This window comes from Manis javanica, chromosome 10, assembly GCF_040802235.1.
Source record: "Manis javanica isolate MJ-LG chromosome 10, MJ_LKY, whole genome shotgun sequence".
Lineage (NCBI taxonomy): Eukaryota > Metazoa > Chordata > Mammalia > Pholidota > Manidae > Manis > Manis javanica.
Genome location: NC_133165.1, coordinates 110,759,659 through 110,774,003, shown reverse-complemented (window position 1 = coordinate 110,774,003; position 14,345 = coordinate 110,759,659). Strand labels below are relative to the sequence as shown.

Below are 14,345 nucleotides of genomic sequence, written 5' to 3'. Positions count from 1 at the left end.
CCTCAGTGAAATGGGGTAAAACGGTGCCCGTGTCACAGGGCTCTGGTGGGGAATTCATGTATTTTAAGTGCTGGAACAGGGCCTGGCAGAGCAGGCACCTGGTATGCGTATATAAGCAGCATCGGTGAGGGGCATGTGGCCACCATTTGTCACAGGAGGAGGAGACTTTGCGTCTGAGGTGGAAGCAGGGACTCCTGGCGGGCAGGAGGCGGGGAGGGGGCCGGATGCAGAGAGACACACACATCTCTCCGTAAGAGCTCTATGGGCACTGAGAGCAGGTGTTTCCAAGCCAGGTTCCCTGGAACCCCCCAAGGTGCCTCTAGGACCTGAGGATGAGGCAAAGTAGGGAGAGGAAACAAAGCCTGGGACCACCCCCCCAAAAAGCAATCTAAAAGATATTCTCTCAGCTGTTCAATTTTAAACATTGGAGCTCCTCATAGATTTCACATGTAGAAAAATTTCTATACCAGAAAAAGTTCAACACCCTTTCTGTGAATCCATCCCTCACTGAGGGCACTGAGGCCCAGAGGACGGTGACTTAGCCAAGGTCATACAGCAAGTTCAGAGAGGCCTGTGGCGCTGGGATGGGTCTCCTCCATCTCGGATCTCCAGCCCCCAGCCCCAGACCTGTGTGACCCCTGGAGGACAGATGACAGGTACACCACCCAGGGCAGTGGTGGACATTGGCTCAGAAGGGCTGTCTGGGCTTCACCTCACACACAGCCTAGAAAGGAGGGGCGCAGACTGGGCCTGGGAAACAGCCACACCGGGAGTGGGAGTGGCTCTTGTCCAGGTCCCCCTAGCAGCCCAGAGAGGAGATGTGGGGACAGCCCGGCAGGGGTACAGGGGCTGCTGGCCTTTAGGCCTTCAGCACTTGTCAAAAGCCCCACCCAGGCTTGACTGGAGCGCACAGAGCCAGGGCCACGACTCCCCTGGCCCTGCTTCTGCCTGTCACAACAAACCCCCGAACCACTGCCTTCTGCTGGTTCAGCTCTGTTCCCACACTGAATTCAGCAAGTCGGGTCAGCCCTGTGTTCCCGGTGCCCAGTGCGGGCCCAGCCCACGCAGGCTTTTCAGTGAATGTTTGGGACAAGCTAGAGGGCTGAGCTCTCGGGTGGGATTTCAGGCACAGGGGGTCGCACCCAGTTGCGGGCTTGCCTGGGATGCAGTGAAGAGGCATGGCCGCCCCGTGGGGCTGGGCTATAGGGAAGGGTCCTAGGGGGACAGGAGGACAGCAGTCCAGGTGCCGGTGCTCCTGACTTGCCCTGGTGTGCGTGCAGAGAGCCGACTGTCCCTGGGCTTGGAGTGGGGGTGCAGCAGGGAGCAAGAGGCTGGGAGAGGTCCTCGATGGAGCCCAGCCCGGCGGAAAGGCAGATGACAGATAAAACCGGCCAGAGGAGGGTGGTAGATCAGGGAGGTCTGCCAGGGAGAGGACATTTCAGCTGAGACCCAAGGTCAAGAGGGAGCCACCTCCCAGAGTGGGGACAGCATTCCAGGCAGCAGGTCGAGGGCACGAAATTCGTTGTGGTGGGAACCCCCAATGCTGTGGCAGCAAAGTCAGTCGGGAGGAGCCTCCTGGGGACAGCAAGGACAGTCCCCAAACTTAAGGGGCTGCCTGGGTAGAGGCCTAGGCACCCTATCTCGGTTACTGCCCTGTTGGGTCAGAAATCCTGATGCAGCTAAACGCTCTAGATGGGCAGGGCCGGGTAGCGGTGGGCCTGGAACATTCCTCCCAGGAGGTGGCACCTCCGCCATCACAGCCTTCTTCATGGCAGCCAGTGCCCACTGAGCACCCCCAGTGCCAGGCGTGGCGTGCACACACCTTCCTCCATTTATCCTTATGGTGGCCGGGTGTGAGGAGCTGGGCACAGGCGGTGGGGGTCCCGCCTGAGGCTCACAGCTGGCAGCAGCAGGACTCACCCCCCACGCCACATCTGCTGGTCCTCACTCAGGGCTTCGGGCACAAGATGTAGGCTGCTGCCAGCAGCCTTGCCAGGGAAAGGGCCTCTCGCTTCCACCTGCTGTGTGTGGATCACACCCCTCCCTGGCTCTGTCCAGACTTCCCACAACAAGCTCATGCCCAGGAGAAGTACAGCTGCCCACTGCTCTGCCCAAGGCTCCCCCTCACCTCCTGAAACAGTGAGACCCGGAGGTGGTGCTCTGCAAGCCTGGGCTGCAGTGATTTAAAACCATATTTCACAAGGCCCCTTCCCATCCCCCCACCTGACTCCGGCGGAAACAGGCCCTGTGTGGGGCTCTCCAGTAAAGGGGGGCTGGTGCTCTAAAAAGTATGGAAAGCTGGAGGCGAGGCCTGGAGTTCAGGAGGTTCGGAGGGGGAGTCTGAAGCTCCTCGGGGGGAGCTGGCTGCCGCCCTGCACTGCAGACCCCTGCCCTGCCCCGCAGACCTGCCCCAGGATGCCCCTCTGTGTGCACTGCCTTCCATGTCCACACTCTCCCCCTCCTTCTCCATTATTCTCATCCTAACTGGGCTAGCTGGGACTCCTAAGAGAGATGGGGGAGAGGGCATGCCCCACACCAATGGCACCCACCGCTCCAGGGCGTGCTGTCTGCTGCTGCCGGCCTGGCTCTGGCCTCCAGCCAGGGGGTCTGGCTGCATGACTGGGGACACCAAACCCCGGAGCCCACGGCCACCCCTCACCAGTCTGTAACCTGGGCTGGTGGCAGGGCGCACTGCGGGCTTCACCCCCTTTCTCTAATCTTTGCCTTCCTTCAGCCCCCATCACCATGACAGATGAGGTTCAGGGAGTCTGAATGGCCAGCCTGGCTCATTCTGGAGGTGGCAGGCAGGTCTGACCCAACCCTAGGCCTTCTGACTTGGTCTCCACCCATCCCCTCCCTGGGCCCCTCTAGGCCCCCCTCCCCTCCCCGGATGGGTACCTGCCTCAGGTCCCTGGGGTGGCAACCATAGGTGAGGCGCAGTGTCCTGTCCCAGTGATGACAACCCTGTGCCTGGCCTTTACAGCTTGATGGCGGCTGTTTCCTGCTCCCACCCCCCACCCCTGACAGCTGCTCCCAGTTCCCCAGGCCGAGTACAGGTGGCAGTTATGTTGCTACATGGGGAGCCGACCTTTGCCTGGCTTGGCGCCAGCCCTGCCCTTCACCCAGGCTGGTATCCTGCCACGTGTTCCTAGTTGGGTCACCTCTCCTCTCCTGCCTCAGTGTCCTTGTTTGTATGAGGTACAAACAGGTAACCAAGAGCAGTGAGAGAGGCAGCCCCATCCTGCTGGGGCCACTCCTCGGTGCCAGGTACTGGGGAGGTGGGAGCACCCGAAGTTCCCGTCTTACAGGTGAGAAACTGGGGGGCCCAGAGGAGACCCACCCCGCTACTGAGTGCCCGGCTCCACGCCCAAGTCCACCATTGGCTTTCAGCACCCCATCTCCTCTTGGAGCCTCACCCTGCTCCCTCTCTGCTGGAAGGCCATGGGGAACTGCACGCAGACTCCCAAGAGGCCATGGGCACCGTAATTGGGAAATGGATGGGAAATGACGGAGGAGCGTGGTGTAGGTGGAGGAGCTGGAAGTGAACTCTCTCTGTCGCCGGGACCCAGTGTCTCCAACAAAACGGGGGTGGGTGGCAGGGGCAGCGAGGAGCCTGGAGACCTGGGTCCGAATCCTGCTCTCCCTCAGAGAACCCACGCTGTCCATCTGCACGTGGGCCCAGTGACCCACAGCCCCAGGGGCGAGGGCGGGTGCTCTCTGAGCGCAGGAGCCCAGGCTGGACTCTGCCATGGATGAGAAACTGGGGGGCCCAGAGGAGACCCACACTGCCATTGAGTGCCCGGCTCCACACCCAAGTCCACCATTAGCAAGGTGCTCATTCTTTCGGCTGGGAATTACCCTTGCCAGGCTTGTCCTGAGAAAGCAAAGACATAAATCAGACCCTGGTGCAGAAACATGTTGAGTGGCAGAGCCATGAGCATTCATGCCGCTGGGGGATGGGCGCACGAGGGGTCTTTAACTCCTGCTTTCCCAAGACCCTTTCTCCCCCTCCCCCACGCTCAGCCTAGCCCTTTACTCCCCTGGGGGGACTACCCTCAACCCCAGCCTGCTTAGGAGCCCTCCATCAGCCTGGAGAGAAATCTGCCGGCCCATCTGCCTCCCCTGCAAGCTGTGAGCACCCAAGCCCTACCCCAGCCCGGGACACATGGTGCACAGCAGGGCCGTGAACATCCAGTGAATGGATGAGTGGCCATCCTCTGTGTCTCAGTGCCTCAGTCTATTAGGTGGGACAACCCCACCCAGCAGGGCTGCTGCAGGCCCAAGTAAGGAAAGTTGGGAGGATGCCTGGCATGGGGGGCCTTCCCAGGGCACAGGCGCCCTGTCATCTCAGCAGAGGGAGGCTGGCTGGGATGGAGGTGTGGAGGGAGGAGGAGGAGGAGAGAGGCCAGGGTCCACCAGGACAGGACCAAGTCAGCAGGAGGGGCAGCATGAGCCTCTAATAACTAATTGGGCACATTATTAATTAACAGAGCTTCTGCTTAGAGGAAGGAGAAGAACCCAGCTTCTTCCAGTTCATAAACAGGAAGATGCTGCCAGTCCTTAAGTAAGTGCTGACTGTGTCAGTTCCCAGGCAGGTTTATCACGCACGTCCTCACGGAGCCCGCTGAGGCCAGTGGGGGAAGCGCCCCTAGAGACCTCTGTTCCTCGGGCTTGAAGCTCCTGCCCACCTCCTAGCCTCTCAGCTTCCCAGACTCAAATAACCTGCCCTGCCCTGTCTGGAGAAGAAAGGCAGTGAGAGCCACAGGCCCACACCAACTCTGCCCTGCCTCAGTTTCCACATCTGTGGACTGGAGATCAGAACGCCCACCTGCTTGGGCTCACTGTGAGGATAACCAGGGCCAGGGGGGCTGGGGCTGAGCACTTTCTGCCTCCGCCAGAAATGGAACTAATTTCTGGGCCCAGATTGTACAAGATGCTCCCAGCCCCGTCTCTCAGAAGATGGAGGGGGCTGGGGCACTGCAAGGAGGCAGCAGCTCCCTGGAATCTGGACTCGAAGCTGGATTCAAGTTCACCTGCCCCTCCTCCTCGATTCCCATGTGATCCCGGGCAGTCACTTCACATCCCTGGGCCTCAGAGTTCCCATCCGCAGTGCGGGACCATCCCAGCCCCTCACCCATGAGGATTAAATGGGATACCATCTCCCATCAAAGAACCTTGACACACACCAGTCCTCTGGGCTCCTGAGCTGAGGTGCGTGTCCCCCTCTATGCACGGCCTCACCATGTGCCTGGCTGGGTTGCTCCAGGCCTGCCGGCACCTCCCTCCAAAGTGTTCCCGGGACTTAACTCTCTTCCTCCTCCCTGGCCTCCCTCCTGATCCCCCTTTGTTCTTCTGTCTTGAAATTCTTAATTTTTGAACAAGGGGCCTGTGTCTTCACTTGGCACTGGACCCTATAAATTCTATCACTTCGAAGTCCCCACCTGGCCATGTCTCCCCTGCTCCTGCCCCCCTACCACACTCAGAATAAAATTCGAACTCTCGGAACCTACAGGCCCTGCCAATCCGGTCTTTGCAGACCTCACGTCCCCTGCCCACTCAGCTAAGGCCACAGTCCCTGCCTTTCCATCCCTCCCACACCCCAGGCTTGCCTGTCTCAGGGTCCTCTCAATGGCTGTTCCCTCTGCCTGGAATGCCTCTCCCTGAGATTCCCCCAAGCCCCTGCCTGCTCAGAGTGGCCTGAACCAGCCAGCTAATGTGGCTGTGCCCTCCCCAGGACATCCGCTCCAGCGGGCTCCTGACTGCGGAAGCTGTCTCCCTGTTTATGTGGTCTGTCTCCCCCACCCACATGCTGCTTGTTTGGAATGTCAACAACAGGAATGCAGGGTCACTGTGGGCCTCAGTCACCGGTCCCCACTGCTACCCACTCCCTAGGACAAAGCCTGGCCTGGAGTGGGCGCTCCAGAAACAACTGCTGCATGAGAATGGAACTTTTATGAGAAGTGATGACAGACTCTGAGTGACAAGTATTGTCTGGTCTGGGGGTGCCAGGGCAGCAGGCCTGCCCAACAGGCACCCACACTTTGCAGGGCACTCTCCCCTGCCCTGCGGCCCTGAGAAAGCACCCCCTTCCCTGCTTCCCCCAGCCCCTCCCACTCCCCTAGCCCTGTCGGAGGCAGGCCTGGCAGTGCCAGCCCCTCCCACCAGGCTCGCCTGTCTTTTGGACAATGTACAAAGGGCCACTTCAGTGTGAAGCCTCAGCTCCATCTCCAGCTCAGAATGCCTGAAGGTGGGGGAAGGGAAGGGGGGACATGCCCCACCCCTCCCCTGTCCTCCTGGGGCCTTCGGCAGCACAGGGTGAGGTGGGCACCAGAATCAGGCACCACAGGAGAGGCTTTGTTCCATGTGTTGCAACCTGGGGGGTGGAAGGTACCCATGCTTTGGGGTGGGCAGTGTGCATCCACACGCAGGGTAGAGAATGTCCATGCACAGGGGTGGGTACATCCCTGCACAGGTTCAGGTGGGAGGTGGTACCTGTGCACAGGAGGAGGCAGAGGTCAGTCCCCTAATACCTAGGCAGTAGGAGAGGAGTGGCACTTGCGGGCACCTCTCCATGTGCACAGAGAGGCAGGTGGTGGGTACACCTGTGTACTCAAGAGGTCAGAGTACCGTTGGGGTAAGGGACAAAGAGGAACAGACCCAGTGCGGCCCGGGCTTTAGAGTCAGTTCCCATCCTGCCTGGGACCTTCCACTGCAAAACAAGGCACAAAGAACTCTCCAACAGTTGTTCCAACAACCTGAGCTGATAACCTGTGACCTGTGCCTGGCACGCAGGATGCTTGACAGTTTCAGGCATTCCGGACATTCCTCCTTCTAGGCCTGTCAGTGATACGACCATCCACCCAGCTGCTCATGCCAGGAACACAGGAACCACCCCAAATCCTCCTTGCTGAACCGGTACACCCATCTGCCAGCTTCATCTATTCCCCGCCCAATACGTCTCAACCCACCCCTCTTCCTGGGCCACTCGCTGTTCCATGCTGGTTGTGCCACCATCTGCTGTTGCCTGAGCAACAGCAGTGGCCTCCCTGCGGGGCTCCCAGCCTGCTCCCCATGAGCCAAGCAGGTCCTCTCCACTTGGAACCACTGCCCTCAGGACAAAGTCCAAACCCTCTAGAAGGCTCTAAGTTTCTGTGTAATCTCACCCCCGGGCCCTCCAACCCATCTTTGGAGGGTTCAGCTGAACTATGGCACTTCCTCCAGGCCTCCCTGGCCCCAGGCTGTGGAAAGGCCTGAGCTGTCTCATAGCTGGCCTGCCCCCCAGGGCCCCCCACCCCACATGGAAGCTGTGCAGACAGCCTGACATGAAGGAAGTGTCAACCTTGGCTTGTTGAATGAATAAACAACCCTCCCCTCAGATCCACAACCTGCACCTTTCTGTCAATGCTGCTGGCTCTCAAACCAGTCTGGGGCTTGGAAAAGTGGCTGCAGGTTAGTTCTGCCTGTCAGGAGGCCCTTGCTTGGCACACCCCCACAAGGTGGCTCCGCTGCATGAGCTCCACATCTCTTTCAGTGGAATGGCAGTGGCGAAGAGAGGGGACACAGGACATGAACCCCCAGCCTGCAGAGCACTCTGAGCAACAGGATGGCTGCTGGCCATGAGGAGGTACGGGCGGGAGGGGGCCACATGAAGTGACCACAGCTCACTGCTGCGTGCTCAGTGCCCAGCACCATGCCTGGCACAGAGTAGAGGATCGGCAGGCCACTGCTGAGTGCAAGAACAGACTTGAACCCTGGTCCTGCCACCACTGCTCTGGGACCCCACAAAAACTGCTACTTTCTGTGGGCCTGTCTGCCGAGGCATAAAAGGGGAGGCTGGTAAGGTCCACCTGCAGGGGCCTCGGAGACCTGGAGAGGTAGTGCGGCTGCCTCTGATGCAGAGCCTCGAGCTCCTGCGACCTGGGAACCTGAGCAGCACAATTAGCCTCCTGCTGGGAACAGTCCGATGGAGCAGGTGCACTGCTGGTGGGCTGGGCAGCTCTGGGCACCTGGTGAGCTTCCACGAAGCTAGAACAATGAGCCCTTTCTCTTTTGCCCTCCCCAATTACTCTCTGCCCACCCCTGCCTTCAAGAGGCCACAGCCCCCTTGGGTCAGGGCCTGTCTCTACTGGGCACGTTCAGTGAGCCCTCACCAAATGGCCGGGGACGCCACACAGGCTGCAGACACCGAGCCCCTGTCCCTTAAGGTCATGGAGCCACTGATTTGTTCTTGCTCCATTAATGACATCATCCTGCCCACCTGCTGGACGCAGAAGCAGCCTGCCAGTGCTCACTGGGAGGAAGGCGACGAGACGCACAGCAGCAACAAAAGCATCCCAAGGTGAGGAGGTCATTCCGGGCATCCAGTGGCTGGGGTCCCTGTGGGGTTAGCAATGCCACTAAGCCTCTGGGAGGCCCTGGGCACCAAGGGCAGCACCCCTTCCCCAGTGATGTGCTCCATCCCATTTCATCCTCACATCCCCATTTCACAGACGAGGAAACTGAGGCTTGGAGAGAGGACACGACTTGCCTAAGTTCAGGCACCAGCCAGCTGTGGCAAGGGCCTGGCTCGTGTGTATGCCCGCTGCTGCTCACTAAGGCTCAAGCCCCCTCACCCTCTCTGGGCCTCAGTTTCCCACTGACCACTGGGGCACATCGGACTTGATATTCCAGCTCTGACATCGGGGTTCCATGCTCTAGAAGGCCCACATTCAAGCTCTGCTGTTCCATTCCCCCTCTGAGTTCCATATTCCACCTTTTCTGGTCTGAATCCAGGGCTTCTACCTTCTGGACATTGTGTTCGCATGTCTGGTCCCCAAGTTCTCCTCCCCTAGAAAATTCTGCAGCCCAGGTTCTCCAGCTGCCCATGGGTCCCTACTGCATGTTCTCCAGCCAACACGCTTCCTCTGCAGGGTACTGCACACTGCTCCCAGCACCCAGCAGCAGGGCTTCGGACCCACAACCCCATGCTCCAGCTCCAGCAGCCGTCACAGGGAAGCCAGCAGGAAGGGCTGGCCCGGAGGGCCCAGGCTGGGCTCCCAGGGCTACATGGGGCTCGCAGAGCACACTGCCGTGGATGCCCTCCCCCACCTGTCTCCCCTGTCTCTCCAGATGCCACTCCAACCACTTCACCCCTGCTGGCCCCTGGCCTCATGTGTCTGCACTGCGACGGCACCACGGAAGGGCACTTCCCAAGGGTGGAGACCTTGGGTCATTGATCTTTAAGGTTCATGGTAACTCCTGGCAGGCAACTTGCTGGATCAATTAACCAGGTACATTCAAGGTACCGGCAAAACTACACAGGGTGCATCCTAAGGGACACACATGCACATGTGACTGAGATTCCCATGTACTCACATGCAGGTAACGTGCACAGAACATACACATGAAAACACAGTCACATCTTGAAGTCGGCGATTGTTGCCCTGACACTTATAGCCCAGTCCCTGGCACACAAGGGGCCCTCAGTGAATAGTTTACTGAATGAAAAGTGCTCTGTACCAGGTACAGAGTCAGGGCACCTGGAGATACGGACTGAGTCTGCGCTCAGGGTCAGGGCTCAGCTGTGATCACAAACACCACACCTTTCCCACAAGGCCAAACCTGACCATGTCGTAGGAAGGTCACCAGACAGGTGCTTCGTGGAGGGAGTCAGGAAGGAAGGCAGTCAACCGTGAGGGCCACCCACAGGGCGCTGCTCCGGTCCCTAGGGCTGCCTCTGGCTGGCAGGGGCAGGAATGGCTTCCTGGGCAGATGGCAGCCCTGGACTGCAGTGGGCCGGCATTCCGGGTGGAGGGCCTGGCCCAGCCAAGGCCGAAGGTGAGAAGGTGAGGACCGTTCATGGGGAAGAGGAGCGGCCTGGAGGCTGTCGGGTAGGGTGTGTGGCAGAGGAGGGACAAAGGCTGGACGGCACCACAGGAAGGAGGTCGGAGGTCTGGACGGGTTCTCGGGGGCCTGCATCTCACAGTCCTGAGCCTGGGCTCTCACTGACCCAGTTTCTGGGATTGAGAGAACAAGCTGCTTACGCAGGTGCACCTGTCATGAGGGACGTGTCTGCGTGAAGGCAGCTCCCCCAGCTGAGACCCCACAGCTGGTCCCTCCAGAGGCCGCCCACAAGCAGCAACCCCAGAATCCAACAAATGGGGAGCTGGCTGTTCTCAGGGCACCCTTTCTTACAGCTCTCCTATAGGCTACAACTTCAGTTTTCTGGTTATAAAAGTTTCTCATCTGTCCTAGAAAATTGGAAAATCACAGCAAAAAAAAAACAGGACAATATCACCCACCATCCCACCACCCCCTGAGCTAACATTTGGCCTAAGTTCTCACAGACTGTTTTCCCTGCACATCATTTTGCCAGGATGAATCGTCACCATGGATTTCCTGCCAGCTTTTGGGCAGTGCGCACTTTGTCTAAGGAGCTTTGTTCTCTAAGTCAGAGAACCAGAGCACACACCTGAGTCCTGGGGCCTCCCATCCTCCCCCAGATCTAAATCCCATGGAGAAACGCCCCAGCTTGAGACAGGAGTGGGGATGCGTGCAGCCCCACGGCCCTGGGCTGTCTTCCCACACTCTACAAAGGGACCTTGGCCACTCTCCATGGTGCCCAGTCGCAAGTGCCCTGGGCCTCAATGTTTCCTCTGTGAAATGTGCTGAGGTGACAGTCACCTGGGCTGGGCTGTGCCTCGAGTTGTTTCCAGGAGCTGCACCGGAAGGCCCCTTGGTCTCTCCCGTAACTCCCTTCCTTTGCCACCTGGACAGAAGGAAGGGCAGAGCAAGCCCTCTGCTGGCCCTACTGACCTCTGTCCGAGTCCTCTCCACCCAGTCCTCTGCATTCACTTCACTGCTACTTCCTACTAGGCCCTCAACAGACCTGCCCTGCTGGCAAGATTCTCACCATCCCATGGGGCAGACAGACAGAAATCCCCAGCAAGAATGCTCGCCTCGCCCTTGGGGTGTGGGTCAGGCAAGACTCCCTAGAGGACTCTTAAAGGAGGAGCGCGCTCCAGCCAGGAGATGAGGGGAGGGTGTTCTGGACAGAGGGACAGCTCCCGCACAGGCCCAGGGGGAAAGGCAGCACCTGGATTTCTTGTCTCAGTTGAGCTGTGGGTACATTTCCCCTCCCCACATGCCAGTGCCTGTAGGCAGGGACCACATGTCTATCACATTCCCACCAGTGGTAGGTGAAGGGCCACCGTTCGTGGTCATGTGTGACCTCAAACATTTCTGACAGCAGTGACATGCGGGCCCCAGAACCATCCTGAGGAGACCTGGCTCCTGGACATTCCTGGGAGGGTGTTTGCTGGGTGCCCCTTGGGGCCAGCTCCCCCATGGTTTAGTGATGCTAACAGTGGTCACCCTGAGCAGGCAGAGCCCATCTGCCAGGCTCCCCTGACCTTCCCAACCATGGTGGAGACTCACACCTTCTGCTCTTCACCTTGGGCACACTGCTGTGACCTTGGACCAGTTGCCCACACTCTGTGGGCTTGGTTTAAGACTGAAGATTGTCCTGGACCAGATAGGACCCAACCGAGTGCCAGCCTGGCACTACAGTCTGAGCTCAGGCCTGGCTCTGCCCTGATAAACCAAGTGGGCTCCCAAACACCTACCATGCACCTGAGCCCCCAACATGCACCCCTTCACCGGCTCCTCCCCTCAGCCTGGGAGGGCTTCCTCCCCTCAGTACCCCTTAACACACACAGAGCTCCCTGCAGCTGCAGGCTTTCCTGCCCTGGGACACGGGCATAGGTGGGAGAGAACGCTAGGCTCCCGAGTGAGAACGAAAGGGAGGTACTATGTGTGCAAGCACTTCAAAAACTGCGGAGTGCCGCTCAGACTCGTCCATTCTCTCACACAGCGGGCAGGCTCTGTGCCGCAGAATCTCCCGGTACGGGACCCCCAGCAAGGCGCCTCCCCTGTCTGAGACTCAGTTTCCATACAGTGGAACAAGGATTACTCCATCAGCGCTGCCCAAGGCCCCTGAGACACTGAAATGGAATCTTGCTCCCTCTGATGACGTAAATACAAATTCCAACCATTAATAAGCACAGTTCTGGGCAGTGGTCAGGAAGGCACCTTCTCAATCTTTCACCTAAACCTGCCATTCTGCATTGTTTCCAGAAGTGGCCCTCACCCGCCACTTTCATGATCACCATTCAACAAATATTTAAGAAATATTTATCAAATGCCTTCTCTGTATCAGGAACCGGTGCCAGCTCCTGCGAGGGCCTGTGTGTCCAGCCCCTCCCCTGGCCAGCATCATTCACCCACCACAACTCACCAGGCCAGGTGCCAAGGCCCCGCAGCCAGCCAGGACCTGTTTCCTGGAGAAGAGAAGTCAGGCAGGGATGAAAGCAAAGGAGGGGGCAGCTCAGTGTGTGCGAAGCTGGGCTGTGTCGCAGGGATGGATGTCCCAGGAGGCAGGGGGTCTCATAAGGCAGCCTGGATGCCATGGGGCCAGGCAGTGGTTCTTGGAGTCCATGGGCCTCTGAATCCTCAGGGCAGGATTTTTAAAACCAGCCCTCCCTCCTGTGATGGGATTCTGATTCATCAGGGTGGGGTGGGGCCTAGGAAGTTACCCACTTTCCCAAAGCTGCCGAGGTGAGGCTGAGCAGGGCTCCCAGAGGCAGGGCCCAGGGCTGTGAGAAAGGAGAAACAAGACATCAGTCACTCAAAGAGGATGATCTAGTGGTTGGAACATGGGTGAGGACATTGTTTTGGACCTCCAAGCCTCAGACAGTGGTCCCCACTGGGTGACCAAGGGGTCCTAGTTGGGCAACCCCATCAGGCTTTGGGTCCTACAGGCTGGATACGATCCCAGACCTGACACTTCCTGGCCCTGAGCCCCAGGCACCCTCAAACTGCCAAATGGGGATAATAATAGTACTTACCTCGAAGAAAGTTAGGAGGTGTCTCTGGGCTAATGCAAAATGCTTGGCCCAGTACCCAGCACATAGTAAGTACTCGATAAATAGCAAATTATTATGACTTGGAGGTCAAGATATAGAACAGCCTGGAAGGTCATCCATCATGGGTCTCTGTCAACCAGAATCCTGGACACTGCCTCTGGCCACCCTCCCTTGCACAGACCTGTCCTGGCCCTCACCCTGCTCCCCTGGGGATTCCCACACTGGTGGGAACTAAAGTCTTGAGCAAATAAGCTCTAAATTTGTAAAACAATGGAGTAGGTTAGGTGTGTGAATGATTCTTATTGTTCTAATTTTACTTTTATAGCAAAGATGAAAATAAGTGAGCCAGGAGGGGGAATTTCTACTTTAAGCAGTATAAGGAGAAGTATTTTGGGACACTGGTAACTTCCTGGATTACGGACAAGGCCTCAGGCCACTTGTCAGCCCTATTCTAGGCCAGGGAGGGCGGTCCACTAGCCTCCTACCAGGACTGCCTCCAGCCCAGGGGAGGTTCCCAGGCCCTCCTGAAGTCTCACTTTCCCCTCTGGGAGATAGGGACAAACAGGGTCCCTGTGACCATCCAGCTATACTTAGGCCACCATCTGGAGGGTAAGTCTCCTCCATCAGGGATGGGGAACGGGGAGGAATGGGCAGAAGAGAAGGGCTGCTCCCCTGGACTGAGAATCATTCATTCAGCCAATCATTCATTTGTTCTTTTGAGCACCTGTAGGTCTACAAAGCTCCCAGTCCAGCAGGAACTCTCAATAAGTAACAAACATATTAAAGAAAATGATGCTCTGCGGGCCTGCAGCAAGGAGATCAAGCCTCATGTGGGCTTCCCTGGGTGACTGACACTCAAGCTAAGATGTAAAGAATGGTCAGCACTAACAAGACACTGTGACTCAATTTCCCCATTTGCAAAAGGGATTATCATGGTTCCTCTGTCACAGGTTGCTGTACACATGCAATAAATATTAGCTATTAATATATTTGTGAGCAGGCAGTGTGCAGAGGAGAGGGCTGAAAAGCTGGGGCAGCAGCAGAAGGGGGAGAGGGTCTGTGTGATTTGGGGTGGAGGGCCAGCTTCAGGGAGGAGGCTTTTGATAGGTGACAAGAGTTTCAGGGGATACAGGAAGGGGTAGATGGAATAGATATCCAGGGAGAGGGAACAGTACAAGCAAAGGAATAGAATTTGAGGTTTGAGGCGTATGTATTTGGCCCACATCTCAGAGATGGCAGGCTAAAGCTTGGGGTCCAGCTTGGCCATTCTGTGCAGAACCCCCAAACCAGGCCAAGATCAAGGGGGCGCCCATAGGAGAAGGAACTTGAGCAGGTGTGAGGCAAGGTCAGAGGGAGGGTGGGGCCCCAGGAAAGGAGGCCACCCGTTCTCTTCTCCCTCTGCCCTCCACCCCACTGGAGGTGCTTATCAGGAGAACCATTTGC

The 14,345-nt window shown here is 58.0% G+C and overlaps 1 protein-coding gene across 3 annotated transcripts in view; it reads right to left on the bottom strand.

Moving 5' to 3' along the window:
* Positions 1-14,345, bottom strand: part of MGAT3 (beta-1,4-mannosyl-glycoprotein 4-beta-N-acetylglucosaminyltransferase) — a 32,433-nt gene that overhangs the window by 14,980 nt on the left and 3,108 nt on the right. The window contains exons 1-2 of one of the 3 annotated variants that reach the window (XM_073213898.1): positions 8,641-9,078; positions 8,258-8,376 (exon numbers count right to left, since the gene is read on the bottom strand). The exons of the other annotated variants lie outside the window; for them this stretch is intronic. Of the exons in view, the coding sequence (XP_073069999.1) occupies positions 8,258-8,376; positions 8,641-8,865 (344 nt within the window). The 5' untranslated portion in view covers positions 8,866-9,078. Of the gene's footprint in view, positions 1-8,257; positions 8,377-8,640; positions 9,079-14,345 lie in introns of those variants that run through there. 3 annotated transcript variants of the gene reach the window in all.